Consider the following 24,904-nt stretch of genomic DNA (forward strand, 5'->3'; position numbering starts at 1 on the left):
ATATATATATATATATATATATATATATGTGTGTGTGTGTGTGTATGTATGTATTAAATATGTATATTTCATGTGTATATATACATGTAAATATATACATATATACGCATACATATATATATATATACACACACAAATATAAACATACATAAACATACATACATACTCACACAAATATAAACACACATAATATATATTCTTATTCACAAGAACGTTAGATCGTTACTCTAAGGCAAAGAGCTTCGTAACTTTTTGCCAATTAAAAATACAAGCAAAATTTCTTTTTTCACCTGTTGTTGTGCACAAACACACGCACTATATTTTTGATTAATGAAAAATATCCTTACTTAAATAGTAATATAAATTTATACGTTTATAGAAATGATTATATGTATAAATAAGAATTTCTAAAAAAATATTCCAATTAAAGAAAAGAAAAGAAAACAACTAGAAATAAATAGCAGAATATTTATTAATCTATCTCGTTTCGTTTCGTTTCATTTCATGTTGAGTTTTTTCATTCAATAAGCTCTAATGCCGAGTATGTTATAATACCAAGAACGGTTGTGTGTTTAAATCGCGCACCTTTCGTTTTTCAGCCACCCACTTAACTGGTTTGACGGTGCATAGTCAAACTCTTCATTGTTTATGATTTAGACACAGTTTATAGCACTTACCCCTGTCTTGTCTTACTTTTTCCTGTGTTTAGCAACCAGGTGAGTAAATATAATTCTTATGTCGCGTGTACGATTTCACTGTTTGTGTGTATAAAATGTATATAATTCTTTGTTAAACGAAAATTTGTTTATTTCTTTTAAACATAAAATAGTCACTTGTCGAATGAATGTATGTCACATATCTATCCAATGTATTTTGTAGTATCTAGTACCCTAGTTCTTCCCATCGAAGTTATTCCAGTTCATTTTTCTCTGTAGCAATTATTTAAATAGGGGATAGTTTGCTGCTATGTAGACAATCAGTTCCTTTCTGGAAGGTTTGTTGGGAGGTTTTTTTTTTTGGTTTTTTTCAGCATAGTCACTCAAAATGTCTCCAAATCTCTTCTTCACTCTGTAATATCCCTGTTATCTTTTACTTAAAAAGAGGACCAAGAAAAGGAACAAATATTATCGAGTTATAAACTATAAAAAATACCTTTTACAGCGTTAAAAATCAATGCTTCTGTTACTAGTGTTACCTATGTAGAGGCATACAAAAATTGTCTCTCCACCCCCTTTTTCTGTTTTCTTATAACCTGTAGTTTTTTTGATAGCTACTTCTTATTGAGGTATTTGACACTTTGCACAAACTATAATTTTATCATTTGGCAAGTTGGAGGAAAATTATTTTCTTTTTAGTCTAGAAAATTTCATTGCAGTTTTAAAAATGTCCGAGAAGAAAACAAACATTAGTTGTCAAGAAATATGAGATAAGCCATTCAAAGGCACGGTTTTTGTTGATGTGGTCGCTTAATCTATGGACAGTTGGACAGCAATATTTATGTAGCTGTCTCTCTTTCTTTATAACAAATATTTTAAATTCTAATGCTTGTTTATATTTGTTTAGAGTATAGATTTAACGTTAATATAAACTGACAGTTTAATTTTTAACTATTTCTTTAGTTAAGTGACCACCACATATAGTAAATGAATCTCGCATCAGTTTTGACAAAAAGGGTTTTAACATTAGTTAAGGGTTGATTACTACTTCTTCAGTTTAAATTCCTTATAAGTTGATTTTGTTTTTCATCTTCCCGAGGTCGGTGAAATATACTCAGTTCGATTTAGTATTCTTATAATGCATCCTAGATGTGTCATTTAGTCGAAGTGTTAATTTCGTTGCCAAGCCAACTGTTTGGTGGTCTATTAGGTCTCTAGAAATAACAGCTTAATCTTCCTCAAATCTTATAAGAAAACCCGCTAAATAATATAGTGATAGATACGCTTTATTTTTCTCTGGTTGGGGAGCAGGATAATCTGGTCTGCCAATGTCTTGGTCAAAAGTCTGCCTGGTCTGAGCTGACCTGGGACTAAACAATATCAGAACAAGTTTTGTTGCTGCAGTAGTTTATTGTGAGTTTCTCTTGTGTTTATGAGTAATTAATATATTTTTGAATCATATTAAAAGTTCGCACACCTGTATATACGTCCCCAGAAGTATTTTTTCCTGTTTGGTGTGAAAGTATTTAGTTTACAAGCAATAAGTGCGTTAAGTATTTAGCTTCGTCAACTAACCTGTTTATATGTATGTCAGTGTTTCCTTAGCACTGCTTACCTGATCTTGTTGATATTCTATTCAAATATTTACTCAGGGTTGGGCATAATAGTAATAATATTAATAATTTCTTATATCTTATTTGTCAGAACATGGCGACAATTTTGAATATACCTTAATACATACCTGGTACTTATTTTATCGGTCCTAGTATTGATAATATTTTTGTCGAAGCAAAATATTTTTTAGAGAAAATAACTCCCAATTTAAAATAGCCTCTCTCTTTACACTACTTGAATATATATATATGTATGTATGTGTATATAATATGTATATGTGTTCATATAAAATCATTTATTGCTTCTTTACAATATATTGGTAGCCATAGGTTAACTGTCAATTTTTATATATTACACTTTATTTTTATCAGTATTTAAAATTACTTCCTTCATTATCTGAGCTGTTACCTTAATCAAATGAATGTTGACCTTCACCTTGGACAAAACGTGGCTAATCGTCATATCGCGTACCTGTCCTGAGTCATTGTTTGTGAATTTTGTCACTATTTATCGGAAAAAAGAATCTATAATAAGTTAAACACTCCTTTCTCATTTCTAACAAATATTATAAACACCAGGTATGTATTAGTAACTTAGAGCCCATAAACTTTCTCAGGTAGTTTCAACGCCAATATACTTCTCTTGCCAGTAGCTGTGTAATATCATTTGGTCACTTAAATAGTCGGGGGCAACCACAAACTTTTCGTCTGCCGTTACGTTCTGAGTTCAAATTCCGCTGAGGTCGACTTTGCCTTTCATCCTTTCGGGGTCGATAAATTAAGTACCAGTTACGCACTGGGGTCGATATAATCGACTTAATCCGTTTGTCTGTCCTTGTTTGTCCCCTCTGTGTTTAGCCCCTTGTGGGTAGTAAAGAAATATATACATGTCGTTTGTTTTCTATTGGTCAGTGTATTCGTTTCCATTTGTCAATCATTTTATCATTCTCCGTCCATTTAACTCAGAAGGAATGGGTAGTGCGTAATTAATTTGCAGGGCTTTTGAGAGGAATGTGATCGACACGGTTTGTGTTCAGTTTGATCATCTGGAAGTCATTGCCTGCAGGCAAAACGTTGGATGGGTGGTGGTGGTGGGGGATGAAAAGGCTGAAAAGAATCCCGGGGTTTGACGAAGTATAAAGGAAGAATTACTTGTGGTTAACGGTGTTTAGACTAGGAGGGGGGAGGGGGTGAGGCACAAGTGTTACGGGAGTGCAGGCATAGGTGAAGATGATATATACAATTAGCCAGTGAGAACAACAAGAAATTATTATACTAACATTGTGTAAAGTAGAACGAGGAAAGCACTACATCTGAAGAAGCAACAGGTTGTTCGTTGCTGGTTAGCGTTTGTCAACCAGTCGGTTCTCTTCCTTCTTTGGAGTCAGTCTAGGATGTTTCTGTGGATGTAGCATTTGTCTTAAGTGTTAAGAACACTTGTTTATATTGGGTGTTATTTGAATTTAGTAAAGAGTGGCTGTGTGGTAAGTAGCTTGCTAACCAACCACATGGTTCCGGGTTCAGTCCCACTGCGTGGCACCTTGGGCAAGTGTCTTCTGCTATAGCCCCGGGCCGACCAATGCCTTGTGAGTGGATTTGGTAGACGAAAACTGAAAGCCTGTCGTATATATGTGTGTATATATATATATATATATATATATATATATATATGTATGTGTTTGTCCCCCTAGCATTGCTTGACAACCGATGCTGGTGTGTTTACGTCCCCGTCACTTAGCGGTTCAGCAAAAGAGACCGATAGAATAAGTACTGGGCTTACAAAGAATAAGTCCCAGGGTTGATTTGCTCGACTAAAGGCGGTGCTCCAGCATGGCCGCAGTCAAATGACCGAAACAAGTAAAAGAGTAAAATCGTCAGCAGCTGCTATGAGCTGAAGGATTTTCCGGTCCTGAAGAGGAAGCTAGTTTTTGATTAGTGCTATCTGCTAGAAAAATATTCACCAGTGGCTGTGTGGCCGCGCAGTTGTAGCCACTTTGAGATTTTGCTATGCATGTTTAGTGACTGTCTTTGTGTTGTCGAGACACTAAATTGTCATGTCCCATTAGAACATGTATCAGAGATGTCTGTTCATGTGGAATTCATGTGTAATTTAAAGTGGACACCTATTCTACTGTATGTCTTTCGCGCTTCTTGTCCGTCTGTATCCATCAATCGTATGGAAACCACTTAACGTTAGTAATTTCTTTCAAAGAATACTCTTTTACTTGTTTCAGTCATTTGACTGTCGTCATGCTGGAGCACCGCCTTTGGTAGAGCAAATCGACCTCAGGACTTATTCTTTGTAAGCTTAGTACTTATTCTATCGGTCACTTTTGCCGAACCGCTAAGTTACGGGGACGTAAACACACCAGCATCGGTTGTCAAGCGATGTTGGACACACACACACACACACATATATATACAACGGGCTTCTTTCAGTTTCCGTCTACCAAATCCACTCACAAGGCTTTGATCAGCCCGAGGCTATAGTAGAAGATACTTGCTCAAGATGCCACGCAGTGGGAGTGAACCTAGAACCATGTGATTGGTAAGCAAGCTACATACAACACAGCCACTCCTACGCCTATACTGTATAAGTTTTCTTTACAAGTTTCAGTCATTGGATTGCGGCCATATTAAGGTATTGCCAGCAAGTGATTTTATTTGATTAGACTTATTTGATAAAATTTTATTGATCAAATAGCAACGTTCCCTTGTGTAATTTAAAGGCACACAACCATCTTGTACTAATATATAAAATATCCTCTATGTGGTTACCTGCTACATAAAATCACATTCTAACACTTTCAAGGAAAGAAGGACACATAAAATAATGTGACGCGATGGTAACGACTGGAATGCCTTTGCTAACAGCTCTTCTTGATTACGATAGACCTGTGGCTAAAGAACAACAATTGCATATATATTATACACACACACATACACACACACACACATATATATATATATATATATATATATATATATATATATATATATATATATATATATTACACACACATATGCGATCATTTTTCTAGTCTGGTCTTGTGTATATATATATATATACACACACACAAGACCAGACTATAAAAATGATTGCATATGTGTGTGTGTATATATATATATATATATATATATATATAAATCAAAAAGGGATCAAAGGTCCATCCTGAGCCACAGGCTCATAAGGTAGGTTTCTTTGATGCTGTGCCTATATATTCCCCTCCTGGATGGAATGCCAGTTCATTGGAAGATTACTCATTTTGATAAGCTGAGTGGACTGGACCAATGTGAAATGCAGTTAATTTTTTGGCGCAAAAAACAAGGCCATGTAGGGGGACATGGAGTAATGTACAGGGAGGGTGTTCATGCAAAGAGTTCAGGCCAGTTTTGGTCAAGAGAGACTTTGAACCGAGTGGTCGTCGGCATTTTCACTATCTCGTCTTGCAGCTTATTCCATGGATCCGCAACCCGGACGGAGAAAGCCCCTCTCCTTCGATTGAAATTAAATCGTCCCAGATAGAGCTTTTCGGAGTGACCCCACAGCCGACGCTCTAGAGCAGGAGTGAAGAACAGCTCTTTTGAGAGGTTACACTTTCCGCTTATGATGTGAGCAACAATGAGAAGTGTTATGCTTAAGAACACAACACATTGCCTGGTCCAGAAATTGAAACCACAATCTTATAATCAGGAGTGCAGCATCTTAATAAGCTACACGTCTATACACCTGCACACGTAAATATATATATATATATATATATATATATATATATATATATATATGTATGTATGTATATGCATATAGGGGTGCAGGATGTCATCAACGGTGTAACATGAAATACGTAAACAAATGAGAGGGGAATGAATGAAATGTGTGGTGGAGACTCATGGGGAGGACAGAGCATCATGGTATGGGGCAAGATTGCACTTGACCAGAAACTTGAACCAGTGGTCTTCCAAAACATTGGCCAAGGCTGGGGCAATGGAGTAACTGTTACTTGCTACATTGACCAAGTGTTGAGGTCTCACATTGTGTCATACTTTGCCCGTCATTGGAATAGTGTTCCAACACGACAATGCCCATGCCCATACTGCCAGATTGACAACAGACTTCCTCCGATAACACAATACCCAGACATTTCCATGGCCTGCCCGATGTCCAGACTTGAACCCCATAGAACACCTGTGGGACAGAATCCAAAGAAGGCTAAACGACATCTGTCCAAGGCCGACAACAGCAACACAACTCAACTGCAAGTTTTAACAGTCTGCGCTGCTATACTCGTGGCCTTCATCAATTGTTTGGTGCATTCAATGTACAGAAGATGCCTGGTAGTAACCAATGCTAATGGTGGTCACATGAGATGTTGAGTTCATCTCTTTGGATCCAGGACACTGTCATCATGTGACATCAAACATGTTTCAGGAAATGACATTTTAAATGCACCAATCAGCCTCGCCTGGCACCTGTGCGGGTGGCACGTAAAAAGCACCCACTACACTCACGGAGTGGTTGGCGTTAGGAAGAGCATCCGGCTGTAGAAACATTGCCAGATAAGACTGGAGCCTGGTGCAGCCTTCTGGTTTCCCAGATCCCCGGTCGAACCGTCCAACCCATGCTAGCATGGAGAACGGACGTTAAATGATGATGATGATGAAAGAACGGTTTCTTAATTAGCATTCTTCAATCAGTGCTATGGCAGTTTGTTAATAAACTGGTTTCTGTTTAGTATGTGTGCGACATTTCTTTCGTGTTTCAGTTTATATATATATATATATATTGAATGTGTAATGTAAGTGTACATGCTTGACAGTGCTAGGGCTTTTACAGAGAAGTTAGGCATAAGAGGAATTAGTTGCTGTGTGAAAGAGAGCAGACTGCACTGTTTAGTTCATGTGATGTGGATGGATGCCAACAGCTCCATAAATAAGTGCTGATCTCTCAAAGTAGATGGAACATGTGGAAGTGGGTGAGCTAGATAGACACGGGATGAAGTGCTGATGGACGACCTCAAGATGCTGAACTTTTCAGGTGAGATGAGAAAGGACAGAGCTGCCTTAATGTACTCAAGATGACCTGTACTCCGCTGCAGAAGTGTTAAGACCAGTTTCCTCGGTAGTGAACATTGACCTGCAAGAATCCTGGGATGCTGCCGTGTAAAAAGCACTTGTGGCAGTACCATGTAAAAGCGCCCAAAATAAAAACTGTAAAGTGGTTGGCATTAGGAAGGGCATCGAGCCATAGAAACCATGCCAAATTCAGACTGGAGTCTAGTGTAGCTCCCCAACTTGCCACCTGTAGTCAAACAGTCCAACCCATGCCAGAATGGACAATGGATGCTCAATGATGATGGTGATATCTATCTCCCACCCACCCATGGTCATTCATGATCGAAAGGGTGTCCCTATATATATATAAAGTCATCATCTTCATAATTGTTTAACCCCTGACTTCCATGCATGTATGGGTACTTTTTGTAGAGTACATATTTATTTACAAGTGACAATGGCTTCGAAGTTTTGGCCTGCTAATCCTCAGAATGTTTATTTGATAGTCAAAGATCATAAACTTCCAATCCTAAGTAGTCTCTGAAGTATCTGATCATGGAGTAGATTTTTTTCTTTCTACTAAAGTAAAATGGACAGACTAACCAAAATGACACTTATAAAAACATTGTTTGACATTATTACTAATGCTCTCAATAAAGTGAGATAGTGGTTTCCATATATTGTTTACTAATAAATATGATATTAATTTGTTTTATTGTATGAAATAAATAACCTAATAAAATACTACCTGAATTACTAAAACAAATTGTGTACTACTGTGTACTATTGTGTACTACTGATTTTGTGTAGAAGTTCATGCTGCCATAAAAATTGCAAATACACTTGTGTTTATCTCATTCTGTGTGGTTAGGGAGCTTGCTTCCCAACTACATGGTTTCGGGTTCAGTCCCACTGCGTGGCACTTTGGGTAGGTGTCTTCCACTATAGCCCCGAGTCGACCGAAGCTTTGTGATTGAATTCGGTAGGCGGAAGTTACTGCCGTGTGTGTATGTGTGCGTATAGCTGCTCAGTGCCTCTCCGAAAGAGAGATAGAGAGGGAACTGTGGGGCTAAATACAACTTTGGTTGTACAATGACAAACTAAATTAAATTTCTGAACATTCCTGAAATATGAAGCTAAAGTTTGTTGTGGTTTTCGATTTCTTAAGAATTTCATTAAGTACTTAGGCTTCATTTAAACTCCTCTTTATGAGCTGATTTCGATTCTTGCCATGATTGATATTGCAGCACTCATCAACCAAAGAGTTTACATTAGCAGGAAATTGATAAAGGGCACCAGTTTTTCATCATCTCAACATCTTCGTCTTTCTCTTTTCTTTTGGCATTCTAGTGTTTTGCTAAATTTGTTAATTCTTCAGTAGAAAGGTGTTTTCCTTGTTTCCCCACCAACAGTCCATTTCAAGATGTTTCTTCTCAACCTGCATTCAATTCAGCTTCTGCTGACTGGGAAGCTTCTTGTATGACTGCAACTCTCCTTTGCTGCTCTAAATCTTTCAAAGTCATTTGACTTTGTTAAACCTTCCTTTCAAGCTACACGTAAGCAGTTTGTAGTTACCTTTTGTCAAGTGATATCAACAAGTAGATGACATTTAAAATGATAAATGAATGCTGATATCTTTTTCTGCAGTATCCTATGCGTCCTCTTTTGCAAGACAGTATGAGAATTTTCTGTTACCAGCCACATCATAAGCGGAAAGTGTAACCTCTCGAAAGATCTGTTCTTCACTCCTGCTCCAGAGCGTCGGCTGCGGGGTCACTCTGAAAAGCTCTATCTGCGACGATTTCATCTCAATAGGAGAGGGGCTTTCTCCATCCGGGTTGCGGATCCGTGGAATAAGCTGCCGGACGAGATAGTGAAGATGCCAACGCCCGCTCGGTTCAAAGTCTCTCTTGACCAGAAATGGCCTGAACTCTTTGCATGAACACCCTCCCTGTACATAACTCCATGTCCCCCTACATGGCCTTGCTTTTTGCTTTTTGAGCCAAAAAATTAACTTAACTTAACTTAACTTGGATGACCATATAAAAGCCACTTATTTTGGTTTTGTTGCTTATTTAGCACCAGGTCTGATAGTGCAGACCTATGAGCAAAACCATTTTAGCTGTAGTCATCTGTATCTGTTCAAGCAATATGCATCCAGAACTGTAGTCTTTATTGTACTCCTCCATTTTAAGAGAGCCGGATGAGATTTCAGGGGATTTTGCTGCTATATCTGACAAGTGAAATTAAAGCTTTCTCTTTGCTTTAGTTAGTTGATGTTTTCTGTGTTTGGATTTTTAGCTTCTGCATCATTTATTATTGATGGAATGACAAAGCCTTATTTTGTCACTGTCACTGATAAATTCAGAGGGGAAGAAGAAGAAAAAAAAAACTTGAGCTAGAGCCACTGCAGTTGCTGGTCAAAAGGTCAACAAACAACTAGTGATGGTTCAGTGAGTTTGGGCAGTTGTAGCAGCAGCAGATTATTTTCTGAGTTTGTTGGGTATCAGTAAGTTCACCAAACATAAATTTCCTGTTACCTTTGTTACTGACCTTCATTACATTCTGAGTTTTACATTTAGTGTATGATTGTCATTGTCATCATATGTCCAATTTTTCATGTTGATATAAATTCAATTTATGTCAGCATGGAAATAAATATAGATTCTTCAGTTTAAACTAACTGGTTGTAAATCTGGGGGTAGACCACAAATGATATGGTTGGATAACAACCATGTTGGATAACAACTCATGTTTGGGAATTCTGCAAGAAAGTTTATTGATTGTTTCTGATGGGATACTGTGTAAGTTGGTGCCCGAGGAATCTACTGCTACAGTGCACACAAAATGGATAGATTTTATAGCCACATATCCTTTCTATTACCAACTGTTGTAGTTACCTCTTATATTATGCAGAAATGTGGTTCACCACTTCTGAAACTAAGGTACACATGACTGCACAGCAGATGCATTAACCAAGCTGCACATTAAAGCTAAAATGTTAAAGACACTGGATTTATGTTATGTGTGATGCTACATTAAAATGTGTTTAACCCTTTAGTGCTTGCATTATTCTGCCAAAATTAATCCTTTTTTATCCACATTGCCTTGAACTAATCATGCATTATCTTGTGGCTATGAGATTTTCATGAGGTAGCTGTTAATTTTTAAAACGATATTGTGGGGCTGGTGTGAGAGACCAGATCTGGCCAGTTTGAACATAAAACAGGCAGAATATTTTTGGCTGGATATGGCTGGTTTAAATGCTAAAGAGTTAAAGATGTTTTCTACTTTCCTATATTTTAATGGATAATCTATATTTTTCAAATTGCTATAAAGTCAGACTTTTGTACAAGCTTATGGAAATCAAGGGAGAAACTTCAGTGTGGCACCTCTGTACATACATTGCAGGTTTATTTTCTAAAACGATTCTGTCTTAATCTATAGGTGTAGGGGATAGCTAAATAAGAAAATTGCTTCCCAGCTATGTGATTTTGGGTTCAGTCCCACTACGTGGCACCTTAGGTAATTCTCTTCTATAGTTCCTGGTTAACCAAAGCCTTGTGAATTGATTTTGTTGATGGAAACTGAAAGAAGCCTATTGTATGTGTGTGTATCTTTGTGGGGTTTTTTTGTTCTCTATCTGCTTGACAACCAGTGGATATTTTAAGTAATGTTTCTTTATTCTACTGGTCCTCACACATTTAAAAGCAATGAAGCCACTAAAACTATTTTTGCTTATTAGAGAATGCAAACACACCATTCTTTTGTTCAGGAAGTGTTTATGAAGACTGATAGATACATGTGTGTGTGTGTGTGTGTGTGTACCTATCTCTATCCATCTATCCTCACTTGCACATGCACAGCAGGCTTCCCCTGTTTCAGTCTGCCAATTCCACTTTCACAGTAGTGGTCAGCTTGGGGATATGTTAAAGGACACTTGACCAATGTATCACACAGTGGAAATGAACCTGAAACTTGTTGCAAAATAAACTTGGTAACCACTCATCTATCCCTGAGATTATTCCATCTTTAACAGAGACAGTGTATCTGTGATGAGCTTTTGCAATGGTTACTACTGCACGGATTTGATCAGTGGTCTATGCAGTCATGGCAGAACTAGGGGTACATAACATTTGCTTTTTCTATTTGCAAAAGTTTCCAAGAGTAATGTCAAATGACCTGAGTTTCTGAGAGAAATGAACCATAGCAGGTGGGTTGTTGTTTTTAGCCCAGGTCAACCCTGATCACAGACACTCTAGCTATGATGTTCATGTCTTTTATTCAAACAATTTTTAACTGTATTGTATAAAGTGTTTTTTTTTTTAATTTTTAAAGACTGGTAGTGTTATTTTAGAGAAGAGTGGCTGCTGTTTCTAATTAGGCAACCAGCTGTGTAGAAGCTGTCTCTCTGTTTATATATAATTCTAGAAGCTGCATACCTTCTTTCTTAAGGGTTTTTTTGAATTTAGAAAGCACATTCTTCACTATGTCATTGCACCACATAAAACATTGAGCTGATGAAGGTGTCTCTGACAAATCTTACTAAAATCACACATTACTGTCTTGAAAATGTTGGTACATTGGATAGTGAAGTGTAGAGAACAGAAAAAAGAAAACAAAAAAACAAAAACAGGTTGGTTGTAGCTGGAAGTTCTTTGGCCTAAGATGTACTATTCTAGTGCCTACTTGGGAATAAACATCATTATCTCTAGGTGTTCATACTTTTTTTTTGTAGGTTCCTATTAGTATTATTCCTTCAGTGCTTGTGGCAGCAGCGTTTGTGTTTTAGTAATTTGATCTCTGTAACCTAAACAAAAGTAATTCCTCAGGTAACTGGCATGTGGTGATAGATGATTCTTTTTAGGTCTTTTGTTGGCTAAAAATGTCTTGTGAGTAAGTTATGTAATTCTCTAAATAAATATTCTTGCTGATTATGACAAAGTAGGTGAGTTAGCTAAATGAGTTTCTTTTTTTTCTCTACATACCTGTTAATTTCTCTCTTTCTCTTGTAGCTGTTATTTTTGTTTCTGTTTTGTTTATTAGTCATGATATCAATATTAAACCTTTATTAATGTAGCAAGTTGTTGGCCTCATTTCCTAGCCTTTCACTTCAACGCAGATTGAGTGGGCCCTTGATCAAAGGCACTCACATTAGTTAGAAACATTACCAGAAAGCCTTTATATGGAATTCCTTTAAAAGAAGAGACCAGCATAACTTTTTGTAGGATCCTACAGGTAGATGCCAAGAAGTGTTGTGTTAACTTTGTTAATAAAGTAGTTTTAATGTATATTGACCCCTTTACCTATTTACTTTACTGTAGACTATGAATGTGTTTTAGTAATTTTCTCTACCTGGCCCACAGGATCTAGCTTATGCTTCAGTATGGCCCGATGAATCAAATGAGTTTGACATTCCTGATCTACATTTAGATGTCCTGTCTTTATTATTTTTATTTATTACTCGCAGTATCGCCTGGCGTTGCTCAGGTTTGTAAGGGAAATAACTATATAAGCATTTTTAGAGATGTAAAGTATAATAGCCATCTCAATATGGCTAACCACAAAGGGGGGAGTGTTACTGTAGCTTTTTACGTTCTGAGATTTAATAATAAATTTTTTGAGAGCTACTTCCCTTATATATGCCAAAAATGCATTAAAAATGGGAAAAATTGATGGTAATTTTTTTTTTAAATCATAGACTCACTGTAGGGCTCGATATGAATCATGACTATAAGATACCCGGTTTTGGTTAAACTGCACCGCAAAATGTGGGAGCAATTAGGAATCTAAATAGTAGGAGACAGACACACAACTTGACTTTTATATATAAAGATTATATTTTTATTATATTGTTGTTTAATGCCAGGCTGGCTCTCAATTAGCAGGCCTATGATAAAATCTATTCTGGTTATGATCACCTCATCTTTCATTTTACACCCAGGATATCTATCTGGGTCTGCTTTATCAGTAGATAAGGGTGTTATTTTAGGGAAGGAAATTTGGTTACTATTTCTAGCAGGTCAGCTAATAATGTAGAGACTTGAACATTTGTTCAGAATTTGTATTTGTGTTATGTAACTTTGTTACTTATATCCTGTTGTGCCGTGCTACATGATGCTTTATCCATTTAGTATACATTCGGAAACCACGTATTTCTTATCTCCGTTCTCGTACACAATTTACTGGTTGTCTTCTCCCATTGTTTTCCGTAACAAAATGATTATATTGCTGTGAATTGGAAATGTTAATGTTGTATATCACCGTGACCGACCAGGCTATCAGACGTTGCTACACATCGCTGGTCACAATGCGCTTTGCATTGTTTTAGCCTTCAAATGACGCCACCCCGCTGGCTAAGCGAGCAGGCCAAAAGAAGAAAGAGTGAGAGAAAGTTGTGGCGAAAGAGTACAGCAGGGATCGCTACCTCCCCCTCCCGGAGCTTCATGGAGCTTTAGGTGTTTTCGCTCAATAAACACTCACAACGCCCGGTCTGGGAATCGAAACCGCGATCCTACAACCGCGAGTCCGCTGCCCTAACCACTGGGCCATTGCGCCTCCACAATGTTGTATATAACTATTGCAAAACATAGTTTCAGTTTTAGATAATCTTTTTAAAATGAGCATTGGTAACTTTTTAAGTAGGTATGGTTAAGAAGTTTGTTTTGCAACCACATGGTTTTGGGTTCTGTCCATCTGAGTGGCACCTTGGACAAGTGTCTTCTATGATAGCCATAGGCTGACCAGTAATTTGCAAATGGATTTGGTAGACAAAATCAGTACAAGAGCTCATTCTATATTTGTTTCTCACTGGTTGATGACTGGTTTTGGTTTATGTCCATCTAACTTAGTTTGACAGAAAGAAATAAAGTACATCATCATCGTTTAACGTCTGTTTTCCATGCTAGCATGGGTTGGACGGTTCAACTGGGGGTCTGGGAAGCCAGAAGGCTGCGCCAGGCCCAGTCTGATCTGGCAATGTTTCTACAGCTGGATGCCCTTCCTAACGCCAACCACTCCGTGAGTGTAGTGGGTGCTTTTTACATGCCACCTGCACAGGTGCCAGACGAGGCTGGCAAACGGCCACGATCGGATGGTGCTTTTTACGTGCCACTGGCACGGAGGCCAGTCGGGGCGGCGCTGGCAATGGCCACGTTCGGATGGTTCTCTTACATGCCACCGGCACTGGTATCACAGCTACAATTTCTATTGTACCAAATTTAAAAATAAATATTGGGGTTGCTTTGATTAAGTAAACATTCAAAGATATTGCCCTAGCATGGCTGCAATCCAATGACTGAAACCAGTTAAAAAAAAAAAGGCAGGAAATTTAGTCAGTGTAAGAGGGACAATGGTCATGACTCTTCAGGGCCATTAAAACTGAAAGGAGGAGTGGGGGAAGTTTTTCTCAAACTGGAAACCTGGCTTTAAAGCCTGCAACAAATTGAACTTTGTTAAAGACAACAAAAACCACAGTATCTTACAAATTTCAATCACAAGGCTTTGGTTGTCTTATTCTAGTTATTGATTAATGGGAGAAAACTTGATTGAACTTCTTAACTACACTGCCAAGCCTAAAATGGGAACTTTCAGTTGTATCTTATTATAGTTTTAATTTTGTACTTGACATAAATGATAATCTAACTTGAAATCAGTGATTTATTATTATTTATTTTTAAAAAATTTTTTCTAAAACATTTTTATCAGTAGTGGTTGATTTTGTCTTAATGTGTAGTTGCCAGTGGATACTGGCTCTTGACAAAGCTCAGAGGTGGAAATGCACATATAGTAATGTCACCACTACTACTGGACAATTTTTTTCTTCTAATATATTTGTGTTTTTTACCACTATATGTCTATGAAATGCTGTCTTGGGACAAATACTAGTTTATAAAGCTTTCAATGATGTATCTGCTTTAAGTATAATACATAGATCGCTATTTCTGAGAGTTTCCTTTGCCAATGTCTGTTTTGCTTCCGATCTATCTTTCTTGCATATGTAGTAGTTTCTATATACTTTATAGCTGAACAAAGCAACTGGTCTATGAAAAATTTTCAAGCGTCTATTCTTAAACTGTGCTTTTGAGACTTATTTTTCTGAACTCTTCCAACATTTTTTCCTGTAGAGATAGCTACCTGAAATTGTAAAAATCTACAATGTATCACCTCTCCAAGGATAGTCTTCTTTGATTCTGTCTGTGCTGTGTGAGAACTTTGAAAACAGTGATTACTTTTGATATCAACAAAAGCTTTGATTACATGACGTGAAAATCCTCAAGCTTCCTATTTTCATCAACTTTTGCTATGTTCATGGAACCTAAGCCTGCATTATTCAATGTTATTTTCTAAGATGGTGAAAATTTACTTGAAAGTGATTTGACTGCTATATCAAGCATGTCAAGTAACCACATAACACTCTTCACTGGCTTCTAATTTGTTCATATAGGTTGCAGTGATAGAAAATATTTGTGATGAGCAGTCAAAAGTATTGATGATTGGCTTAGGTGAGTCGGATGAGTGAAAAGATTTGTTAGTGGTGGTGGTGGTGATAATGGAGTATAATGATGGTGTCTGTACTGATGATAGAGGGGATGATGGTGATGTTGAAATGGTGTCAGCTATAGTGATGAGGTTGGTGGAGGTCATGGTGAAGGTAATGGTGGACAGGGGATGGAGATGTTAGGGGTGAGAGGTAGTTATAGTGTAGGTGTCAGCCACAGATGATGTGGGTAAGTGGAGTGGGAGTTGGCAATTATTGTACATATGACAAAAGATGCTGTGAGATGAAGTGTCCAGTGATAAAGATGATGATAGGTTCTGATGTTGATGATGGTAGTCATTTACAGACACTTATCTATTATAATAAAGCTTTAACAGAGAGGAAATGTCACAGCATTTCCCATTGTATCCCCTTTAATCAGAATATGGGCCACAGGGGCTAGCAAAGATGAGCCTTCACAGACCTCGTTTAGTATTTCCTAATTTAGCTCTCATGACAACCCCTGTTCCATCACATATGCACAAAGTGCACACACACACACTTACTTAGATGTACACACACACACACATATGCATGCATGCCAGCCTATTCCAGAAATCTTTATATATAAAAGTGAAGTTGTGTGTCTGTCTCCTACGATTTAGATTCCTAACTACTCCCACATTTTGCGGTGCAGTTTAACCCAAACCGGGTATCTTATAGTCGTGATTCATATCGAGCCCTTTTGGGTATTAGCGCGCGTCTACGATGAGTCTACGATTTTAAAAAAGATTTACCATCATTTTTTCCCATTTTAATGCATTTTTTCGCTATTATATAAGGGAAGTAACTCTCTAAAAAATGTCTACGATGAGTCAACGATTAAAAAAAAAATTTACCATTTTTTTTCCATTTTTAATGCATTTTTTTGCTATTTTTTGGCTATAACTCTCTAAAAATGCTTATATAGTTATTTCCCTTACAAACCCGAGCAACACTGGGCGATACTGCTAGTTACATAAATAGAAACAATGTATTTAAATAAAGCCACATAATTATCATAGCTGTCTTTATGCATCAGTGATTTTATTCACACACAAAATAACTGAACAGTAAATAGATCAAATGATTGTGCATATTGCTGTTTTTGTTTTTTTTTTCTTTTTCCTCCTGGCCCTGTTGGTATGATGGTGAACAGGAATGATAAGGTTGTAGTTAATGTGATATTTCCTTTTGAATTGTTGCAAATTTATGGCAGTTGGTGGTGGTAAATGGGTAACCAGTGTCAGAATTTTAGAGAGAGAGAGAGAGAGACCTGTATAGGGTTGCTTGTTTGTACTTCTGTGTTGTTACTTTACTCAGAGGAGGACAGTGGCCCATGACTTTTGGAGGAAGCAAGGGGCTGATGGTGTATTGCAGTCGGAAGCAGTGCATCAAGGTATTGAGTTCCTTAGACCAGAGACATGATCTAAGAACCTGTAACAGAATGAACTCTGTTAAAGGTACTTGAAGACCAGATAGGGATGGTGAAGCCTCTAGCATTTGTCAGCTTTGATCAACTAGACCAGTGGTTCTCAATCATTTTTTTGCCTTTGGACCCCTTTGATTCCAATTTTACTTTATGGTCATTCACTGTATATATAAAAAAAAATCTTGGTGTATTTTTATAATTAAATATTAAGAATTGTTTAAAAAATTGCCATATTTTGTGTATTGTTATATCCATTTTATTGTGTATAAATATAACCAATTTATTGCACAAATTTTAACAGCTACGGCGATACATATTCTAAAATTAAAACGATACAGAGATAATTAGCATGGCCCCTTCATAAGGATGACACAGAAATTCGTGAAGCATTCCATATTTTTTCTAGGCATAGGAGTGGCTGTGTGGCAAGTAGCTTGCTTCCCAACCACATGGTTCCGGGTTCAGTCCCACTGTGTGGAACCTTGGGCAAGTGTCTTCTACTATAGCCTCGGGCCGACCAAAGCCTTGTGAGTGGATTTGGTAGACGGAAACTGAAAGAAGCCCGTTGTGTATGTATATATATGTATGTGTGTGTGTATGTGTGTGTGTGTGTGTGTGGTGTGTGTGTGTGTGTGTGTGTGTGTCTGTCCCCTCAACATTGCTTGACAACCGATGGTGGTGTGTTTACGTCCCCGTAACTTAGCGGTTCGGCAAAAGAGACCAATAGAATAAGTACTAGGCTTCCAAAGAATAAGTCCTGGGGTTGATTTGCTCGACTAAAGGTGGTGCTCCAGCATGGCCACAGTCAAATGACTGAAACAAGAGTAATCTGTTATGGACCCCTCCCCCCAGCCATATGGACCCTGGTTGAGAACCACTGAATTAGACTTATTTCAAGGTGTGGCTAAACTTGTCCAATGTACATTTTTTTTGTTTTCTGTGGTGGGAGGTGTTTGTTTTTGAGAGAGATTTAGGGATGTAGTTGATATTTCTAGCTAGTTGAAAAACTTCTGAGGAAGCCTCTAAGCTGCTACTATTACTTGAACAAGCCATCATAGGACTCTCTATGCAGTTGCATGACTTGCTAGAAATACTTCCCAAATCCCTCTCAAATTGCATCCTATTGAATTTAGGAAAACTATAAAAACAGAATGATACATGAGATAATGGTTTTCTATATCTCTCTCTATATAAACGGCAGTTTGTCTGTGCGTGTTTCTGTGTGTCTGTTTTCTCGTACCCTCACCCTGACCACGGCTTTCAACCGATTCTGATGAAACTTGACACACACATAGCCCAATGTCATAATTCAAAACTAACGCAGCGAAAATTTTGAAAAGTTCCCCCAGTTCTGAAAAAAATCGATAAATTCGACATGGGGTCGAGAATAAAAAAAAACAAACCACAGACTGTCTAGGGGACGCAACTCAACCTTTTATTACTCTCAAAAAAAAAATTTACCATCATTTTTTTCCCATTTTTTGGCTATTTTTTGGCTATAACTCTCTAAAAATGCTTTATAGTTATTTCCCTTACAAACCTGAGCAACGCCGGGCGATACTGCTAGTATTCTCTATAATGTAGGGTGGTCACAGCTGGAATGCCTTTGGCAGCTTCTGCTCATTAAAGCTTGGCCACAGGCTCAATAATATGTTTAGGATTTAGTTGATTTGGTACTGTGGTCAGAGACACTTGAGCCCCAAGCTGCAATGTAAATTTCTTCACCACACAGCCATATCTGCACCCACATCACTTGGCTAGACAAAGTACGAAATGTCTTATTAGGCCTCTGGATGGTAGCTTATACATAAGCATTTAGATTTTTCTTTCCGTATCCTTCTGATGTGGTTTGAGGATACCGTCCTTCCCCCAATCTCTTCCAATTTCAGAAGCACTGGAAAGAGTATGGATACTGCTTCACTTCCCTTCCCTCCCCTTCCCAATTAAGCAATTAAAAATATAAAAGCAAACTCGCGCAATTTCAGGAAGATTTAATTTTTAAGAGGTTGCCAGCCTCGTCTGGCCCCCGTGCCGGTGGCACATAAAAAGCACCATCCGATCGTGGCCGTTTGCTAGCCTTGTCTGGCACCTGTGCAGGTGGCATGTAAAAAGCACCCACTACACTCACGGAGTGGTTGGCGTTACGAAGGGCAACCAACTGTAGAAACACTGCCAGATCAGACTGGGCCTGGCGCAGCCTACTGGCTTCCCAGAGCCCAGTTGAACTGTCCAACCCATGCTAGCATGGAAAACGGACGTTAACCCTTTAGCATTCAAACCGGCCATATCCGGCCAAAATATTTAACCTGTTTTATATTGAAACTGACTAGAGCTCGCCTCTCACCTCAGCCCTTCCATGTCATTCTAAAACTAAAAAAATCAGAACACTGCAATCTCTAAACTACAAGAAAATACAGGATTAATTCAAACCATTTTAAATAAACAAACATCACATTTGACATAATAATCTGAACACTAAAGGGTTAAATGATGATGATGATGAGAAACCATGTAGGTATGAAGTCTTTTGAATCTGCTCTAACTCATAACAGACTGTATAGCAAAAACATTTCTACTGACATTTCATTGCCCTACACCATCAAAACATTGAAAATATCACCACTTTCTCTTATGATACTATGGTTAGAGGCACTTGAACAAGTGCTGCTTAGTGAGATTGAACTTGAAGCCGTATTGCTGTACAGTGAAATTCTTTATCACATAGCATCCACATCACTTTCTTAGACAAAGTACTAAATGCCTTACTAGGCCTCCGGGTGGCAAAAACATTTCTACTGACATTTCATTACCCTACACCATCAAAGCATTGAAAATATCACCACTTTCTCTTAGTATACATCTCATATGTAAATACATTTTTTATATTTATTCAGATTTGTGTAGTGTGTGTGAGTATAACCTGTCTTGCTCCAACAGATGTCTAATATCATCGTATTTTCTTTTCTCTTTTCAGTTCCACTTACCCCCAATCACCATGACAACCAGTCCAACTGGTATTCCTGGTTCAATTCACCTGAAATGGAATCCCAGGAATTTAGATATTCGAACAAAGTCAGTGGAAAAAACACTAGAACCTTTAGTTACGCAGGTGAAATAAAGCAATAATATTCATTTTTTTTCTTTATATTTTCTCCTATGTTGCTAAGTAAAAAAAATTTGCTTTTTTTTTTTTTTCTTTCTTTACTTGTTTCAGTCATTTGACTGCGGCCATGCTGGAGCACCGCCTTTAGTCAAGCAAATCGACCTCGGGACTTATTCTTTGTAAGCCCAGTACTTATTCTATTGGTCTCTTTTGCCGAACTGCTAAGTGATGGGGACGTAAACACACCAGCATCGGTTGTCAAACAATGCTAGGGGGACAGACACACAAACACACACACATATATACATATATACGACAGGCTTCTTTCAGTTTCCGTCTACCAAATCCACTCACAAGGCATTGGTCGGCCCGGGGCTATAGCAGAAGACACTTGCCCAAGATGCCACGCAGTGGGACTGAACCCGGAACCATGTGGTTGGTAAGCAAGCTACTTACCACACAGCCACTCCTGCGACTATGATTCAACTTTTTTTTATTTCTTTATTTCTTTATCTTTTTTTTGATATTTCCTCTGTGGTTGCAATCTCTTGCTCACCCAGCAAGTCATTCGGTTAAGTTTCATTTGTCTCAATCTGTTCCATGTTTATTTTAGTTCTGTTAATTATCTGCTCATCAACCTGCAATGCTTGTTTATCCAATTTTTATAAACCGTTCTCATATTTCATTACTATTTCTGTATTCTTTGGCTGGGAATGATTTCATATTTCATTTATTCATTCATTTTTGAGCTGCTGGTGGAATCCCTTTATTTATTACCATATTTAATGACATATAAGGCACATGAACATGCAAAATGCACTCCCAGTTTAGGAGGGAATACATATATATATATCGCCTGGCCCTCGTGCCGGTGGCACATAAAAAGCACCATCCGTTCGTGGCCGTTTGCCAGCTCTGTCTGGCACCAGTGCGGGTGGCACGTAAAAAGCACCCACTACACTCACGGAGTGGTTGGCGTTAGGAAGGGCATCCAGCCGTAGAAACACTGCCAGATTTGACTGGGCCTGATGAAGCCTTCTGGCTTCACAGACCCCAGTAGAACCGTCCAACCCATGCTAGCATGGAAAACAGACGCTAAATGATGATGATGATGATGATGATGATGTATGTAAACAAAATAAATCAAGTATTTAATGTTTGCAGCGCCGCCTCCACTGGCTTCTGTGCCGGTGGCACATAAAAAGCACCATCCGAACGTGACCGATGCCAGCACACCTCGACTGGCTTCTGTGCCGGTGGCACATAAAAAGCACCATCCGAACGTGGCCGATGCCAGCGCTGCCTTGGCTAGCTTCCGTGCTGGTGGCACGTTAAAAGCACCAACCGATCGTGGCCGATACCAGACCCCCCTGGCACCTGTGCAGGTGGCACGTAAAAAGCACCCACTACACTCGCAGAGTGGTTGGCGTTAGGAAGGGCATCCAGCTGTAGAAACACTGCCAGATCTGACTGGAGCCTGGTGCAGCCCCTGGCTTCCCAGACCCCGGTCGAACCGTCCAACCCGTGCTAGTGCAGAAAACGGACGTTAAACAAAGATGATGATGATGATGATTATAGAAAGGATTGAACAACAGTACAACTAGAATAGTGGGTGGGGGGCATTTTAATAATAATACTGTAATTTAACCCTTTAGCATTCAAATCAGCCATATCTGGCTTAAATATTCTTTTTGTTCAAACCACCAGCTCTGCCCTCTCACACCTACCCTACAATGTCTTTCTAAAAATAAGCAATCACTTTATGAAAATCTCAAAGCCACAAGATAATGCATGATTAATTCAAAATGATGTGAATAAGTATACATTACATTTTACTGAATCATCTCGATGCTAAAGAAAATAGTAGTAGCTTTGCTTTAACAGAACAAAGTAGTGTACATAAAAAAAAGTTATCACTGCTGTTGAATATAACATAGGCAATCACAGTAGTTAAAATAGCCTGCATGAGCAGCTTATATTGCAAGAGAAAGCAAAAACACCTTAGCTATAACAAACATTATTGCATATGAAAAGCAAGTTACCAGTTGAACATAAACAAAATTACTGTATGAAATCAGGATACAAACATTAATTTCTTTAACAAAATCTCTAGCTATCTTCAAAACCAGAGAATTCTTCATCATCTATTATATAAAATCTGTTCTGTCTGTGTGTGTGTGTCTTCTAGGATCTCGGGCATCCTCCATCCGATTGCGCTCAAATTTGATATGTAGATACCGACAGTATCAGGGCGTGTATAAGTCTTGAAAAATTTACAAAAATCAATTCCAGGTGAGTATGCGATCGATAAAGCCGTGGGAACGTGCATTTGTACGCGCAAGTACATCAGCTGTTGTGATGTACTTACTGGTACTTTAAACTCTTCGGTTGCATACTTGTGTGAATAAAATCGTTTTTCTTTGGAATAGAAAAAAAGTCTATCTGTATTTCTTCTTTTGCTGGTGTCTCAAATTGAGGTTAAATCAGTGTTTCTCAAAGGGGAGGCCCATGGGACGTTCGCACAAGTTGTTTGGTGAAAATTTTGTTTAATTGTTTGACTACTCAGCACCGTCCATTGGACGGGGGACGTTTTGTTAAAGAATAAAAACTGATCCTGACTGCAGTATCACTGCCTTTACATACATGGTATTTGCTCTAAATTTAACACTTTGCATTAAAGGAAAAGAAAACACATTATCCCAGCCAGAAATAAAAGTATTTTTAAAATAACCTCAAATATCAATTAGATTATGGTTGGGAAATAATAGCTTTAAGTAGTCACTCTCAGCTTCCACCACTGCTCCAAGACGGCTCTGGAACCTGGCTCATGCATTCCTCACTGAGTCTCTGGGAAGATCTTTGAACAGCACCTTCATCTTGGCCTTCATGTTGTAGGCAGAAAAGTTGGTGTCTTTCTCAACTGCTACCAGCACATAGTAATGAGATTACCACCAGGTGAATTTGCAAGGCCATAAATTGGGGCTGGTGAAGTTGTAGAAAAAATTCTTCAGTAACCACTTCTGACTCTTTTTGGAGGTATAGCAAGGAGCTGAATCCTACTGCCACACACATGGCCTTCCAGCAGCAACCTTCTGACCATAGTCTCTAGCAGCTTCATGTAGCTGTCTGAATTGAGCCTAAGACTCTTTTCAAAGATGTGGAGATGACTTCTGGCATGTGGATGTAGCCAGGATGTCTGCCATGTCCCTTCCTGCTGGCCATGGTGCTATAGTCTCTGTTTTGGCTGTCCATGTCACATCTTCCAGCCTTTACAGTGTTCACAGAGCATTGAGAATTAGTTATGATGTTGGAATTTTGATACCCATTGTGAATCCTTGTTATAGATAACTCTTTTTCCAGTATTCAGATGGCTTCCAGTCTTTCAAGTCAGCAAACTTTTTCTCAACTATAATTCTAATCTTTATCCTCTCCAATGCTGCCGACTGTTCACCAATGCTTCTAGCTGTTCCTGGAATAGGAGACATAAAAAAAAAACTGTCAAATTTAACCTGAACACCCTGTAAAGTATCATCTTTAGTGCTGTCAGGGGTATTGTTAATTCTACACTTCTTAAAAAAGCTTGACAGTCATTGCAATTCTTATATTTTTCCATGATTTTTTTATCCACTCACATACTTGTACTACAGTGGGCCATTTCGTTCCTCCTGTGGGTAATGATCTGGAACTCCAATCCACTTAGAATTCTTGCTTTATGATAAATAGGCATGGTTAGAGTTTTAGGGAACAAGTATAAAGTGAAATGTTTAATAAAAGGTATTGTGGGTGCTAGACAGTAAAATACTATAGGGATGGTGGGATAAGGTGCATTGAATATACTTCGTGTAAGGGAACTATAGTTTGGAGGAGTATAACATTGTATTAACTATATAAAAAGCAGAGGAGTGGGGAATCACTCTAATGAAAGATTGATTGTAAATGCCAAAGAAGGGTGGTATATCAAGTGAAGAAATAAGCATTTTAATATATTTTACATACAACTGGTGAGCTAATTACTGGAATTTTCTTGAAAAGAAATTTCCATTGAAGCTAGAATTATTAGAAATATCTACATATTTTATGTTGTTTGTTTCTCATGAAGATAGTAGTAAGGATACAAATGTTTCATATGTGTGATAGAAGAAAGAAAATTTACATACATTCAGTGTTGGCAGTATGATGGAAGAATAAAGCAGAGAAGGTTTAAATGTAAAACACCCGCTAAACAACCCATTTATTATTAGTGGATTATGTTCTCAAAATAAGTGCAGGTGTAGCAGTGTGATAAGAAGTTAGCTGCTCAATCACATGGTTCTGGTTTCAGTCCCACTATGTGGAACCTTGGACAAATGTCTTCTACTATAGCTTTGGGGCAGTCAAAGCCTTGTGAGAGGATTTGGTTGACAGAAACTGAAAGAAGCCCATAATAAACGTGTGTCTTTGTCCCCCCCCCATGAATACTAGATATCTGATGTTGGCATGTTTATGTCCCTGTAACTTAACAGTTTGGCAAAAGACACCGATAGAATAAGT

General features: G+C 38.1%; 1 protein-coding gene and 1 non-coding gene across 3 annotated transcripts in view; both read left to right on the forward strand.

Moving 5' to 3' along the window:
* Window positions 1-534: 534 nt before the first annotated feature.
* LOC115232414 (catenin alpha-like) overlaps window positions 535-24,904 on the forward strand; it is a 107,544-nt gene continuing 83,174 nt past the window's right edge. For both annotated transcript variants that reach the window (XM_029802275.2, XM_029802276.2), the window contains exons 1-2: window positions 535-716; window positions 20,246-20,380. In XM_029802275.2, the coding sequence (XP_029658135.1) occupies window positions 20,267-20,380 (114 nt within the window). In that variant the 5' untranslated portion in view covers window positions 535-716; window positions 20,246-20,266. The remainder of the gene's footprint in view (window positions 717-20,245; window positions 20,381-24,904) is intronic.
* On the forward strand, window positions 17,566-17,672 carry LOC115208832. The gene has a single exon (XR_003881277.1). It is a non-coding gene; the product is annotated as a U6 spliceosomal RNA (small nuclear RNA).

The sequence above is a fragment of the Octopus sinensis genome, linkage group LG2 (assembly GCF_006345805.1).
Source record: "Octopus sinensis linkage group LG2, ASM634580v1, whole genome shotgun sequence".
NCBI classification, from domain to species: Eukaryota; Metazoa; Mollusca; class Cephalopoda; order Octopoda; family Octopodidae; genus Octopus; species Octopus sinensis.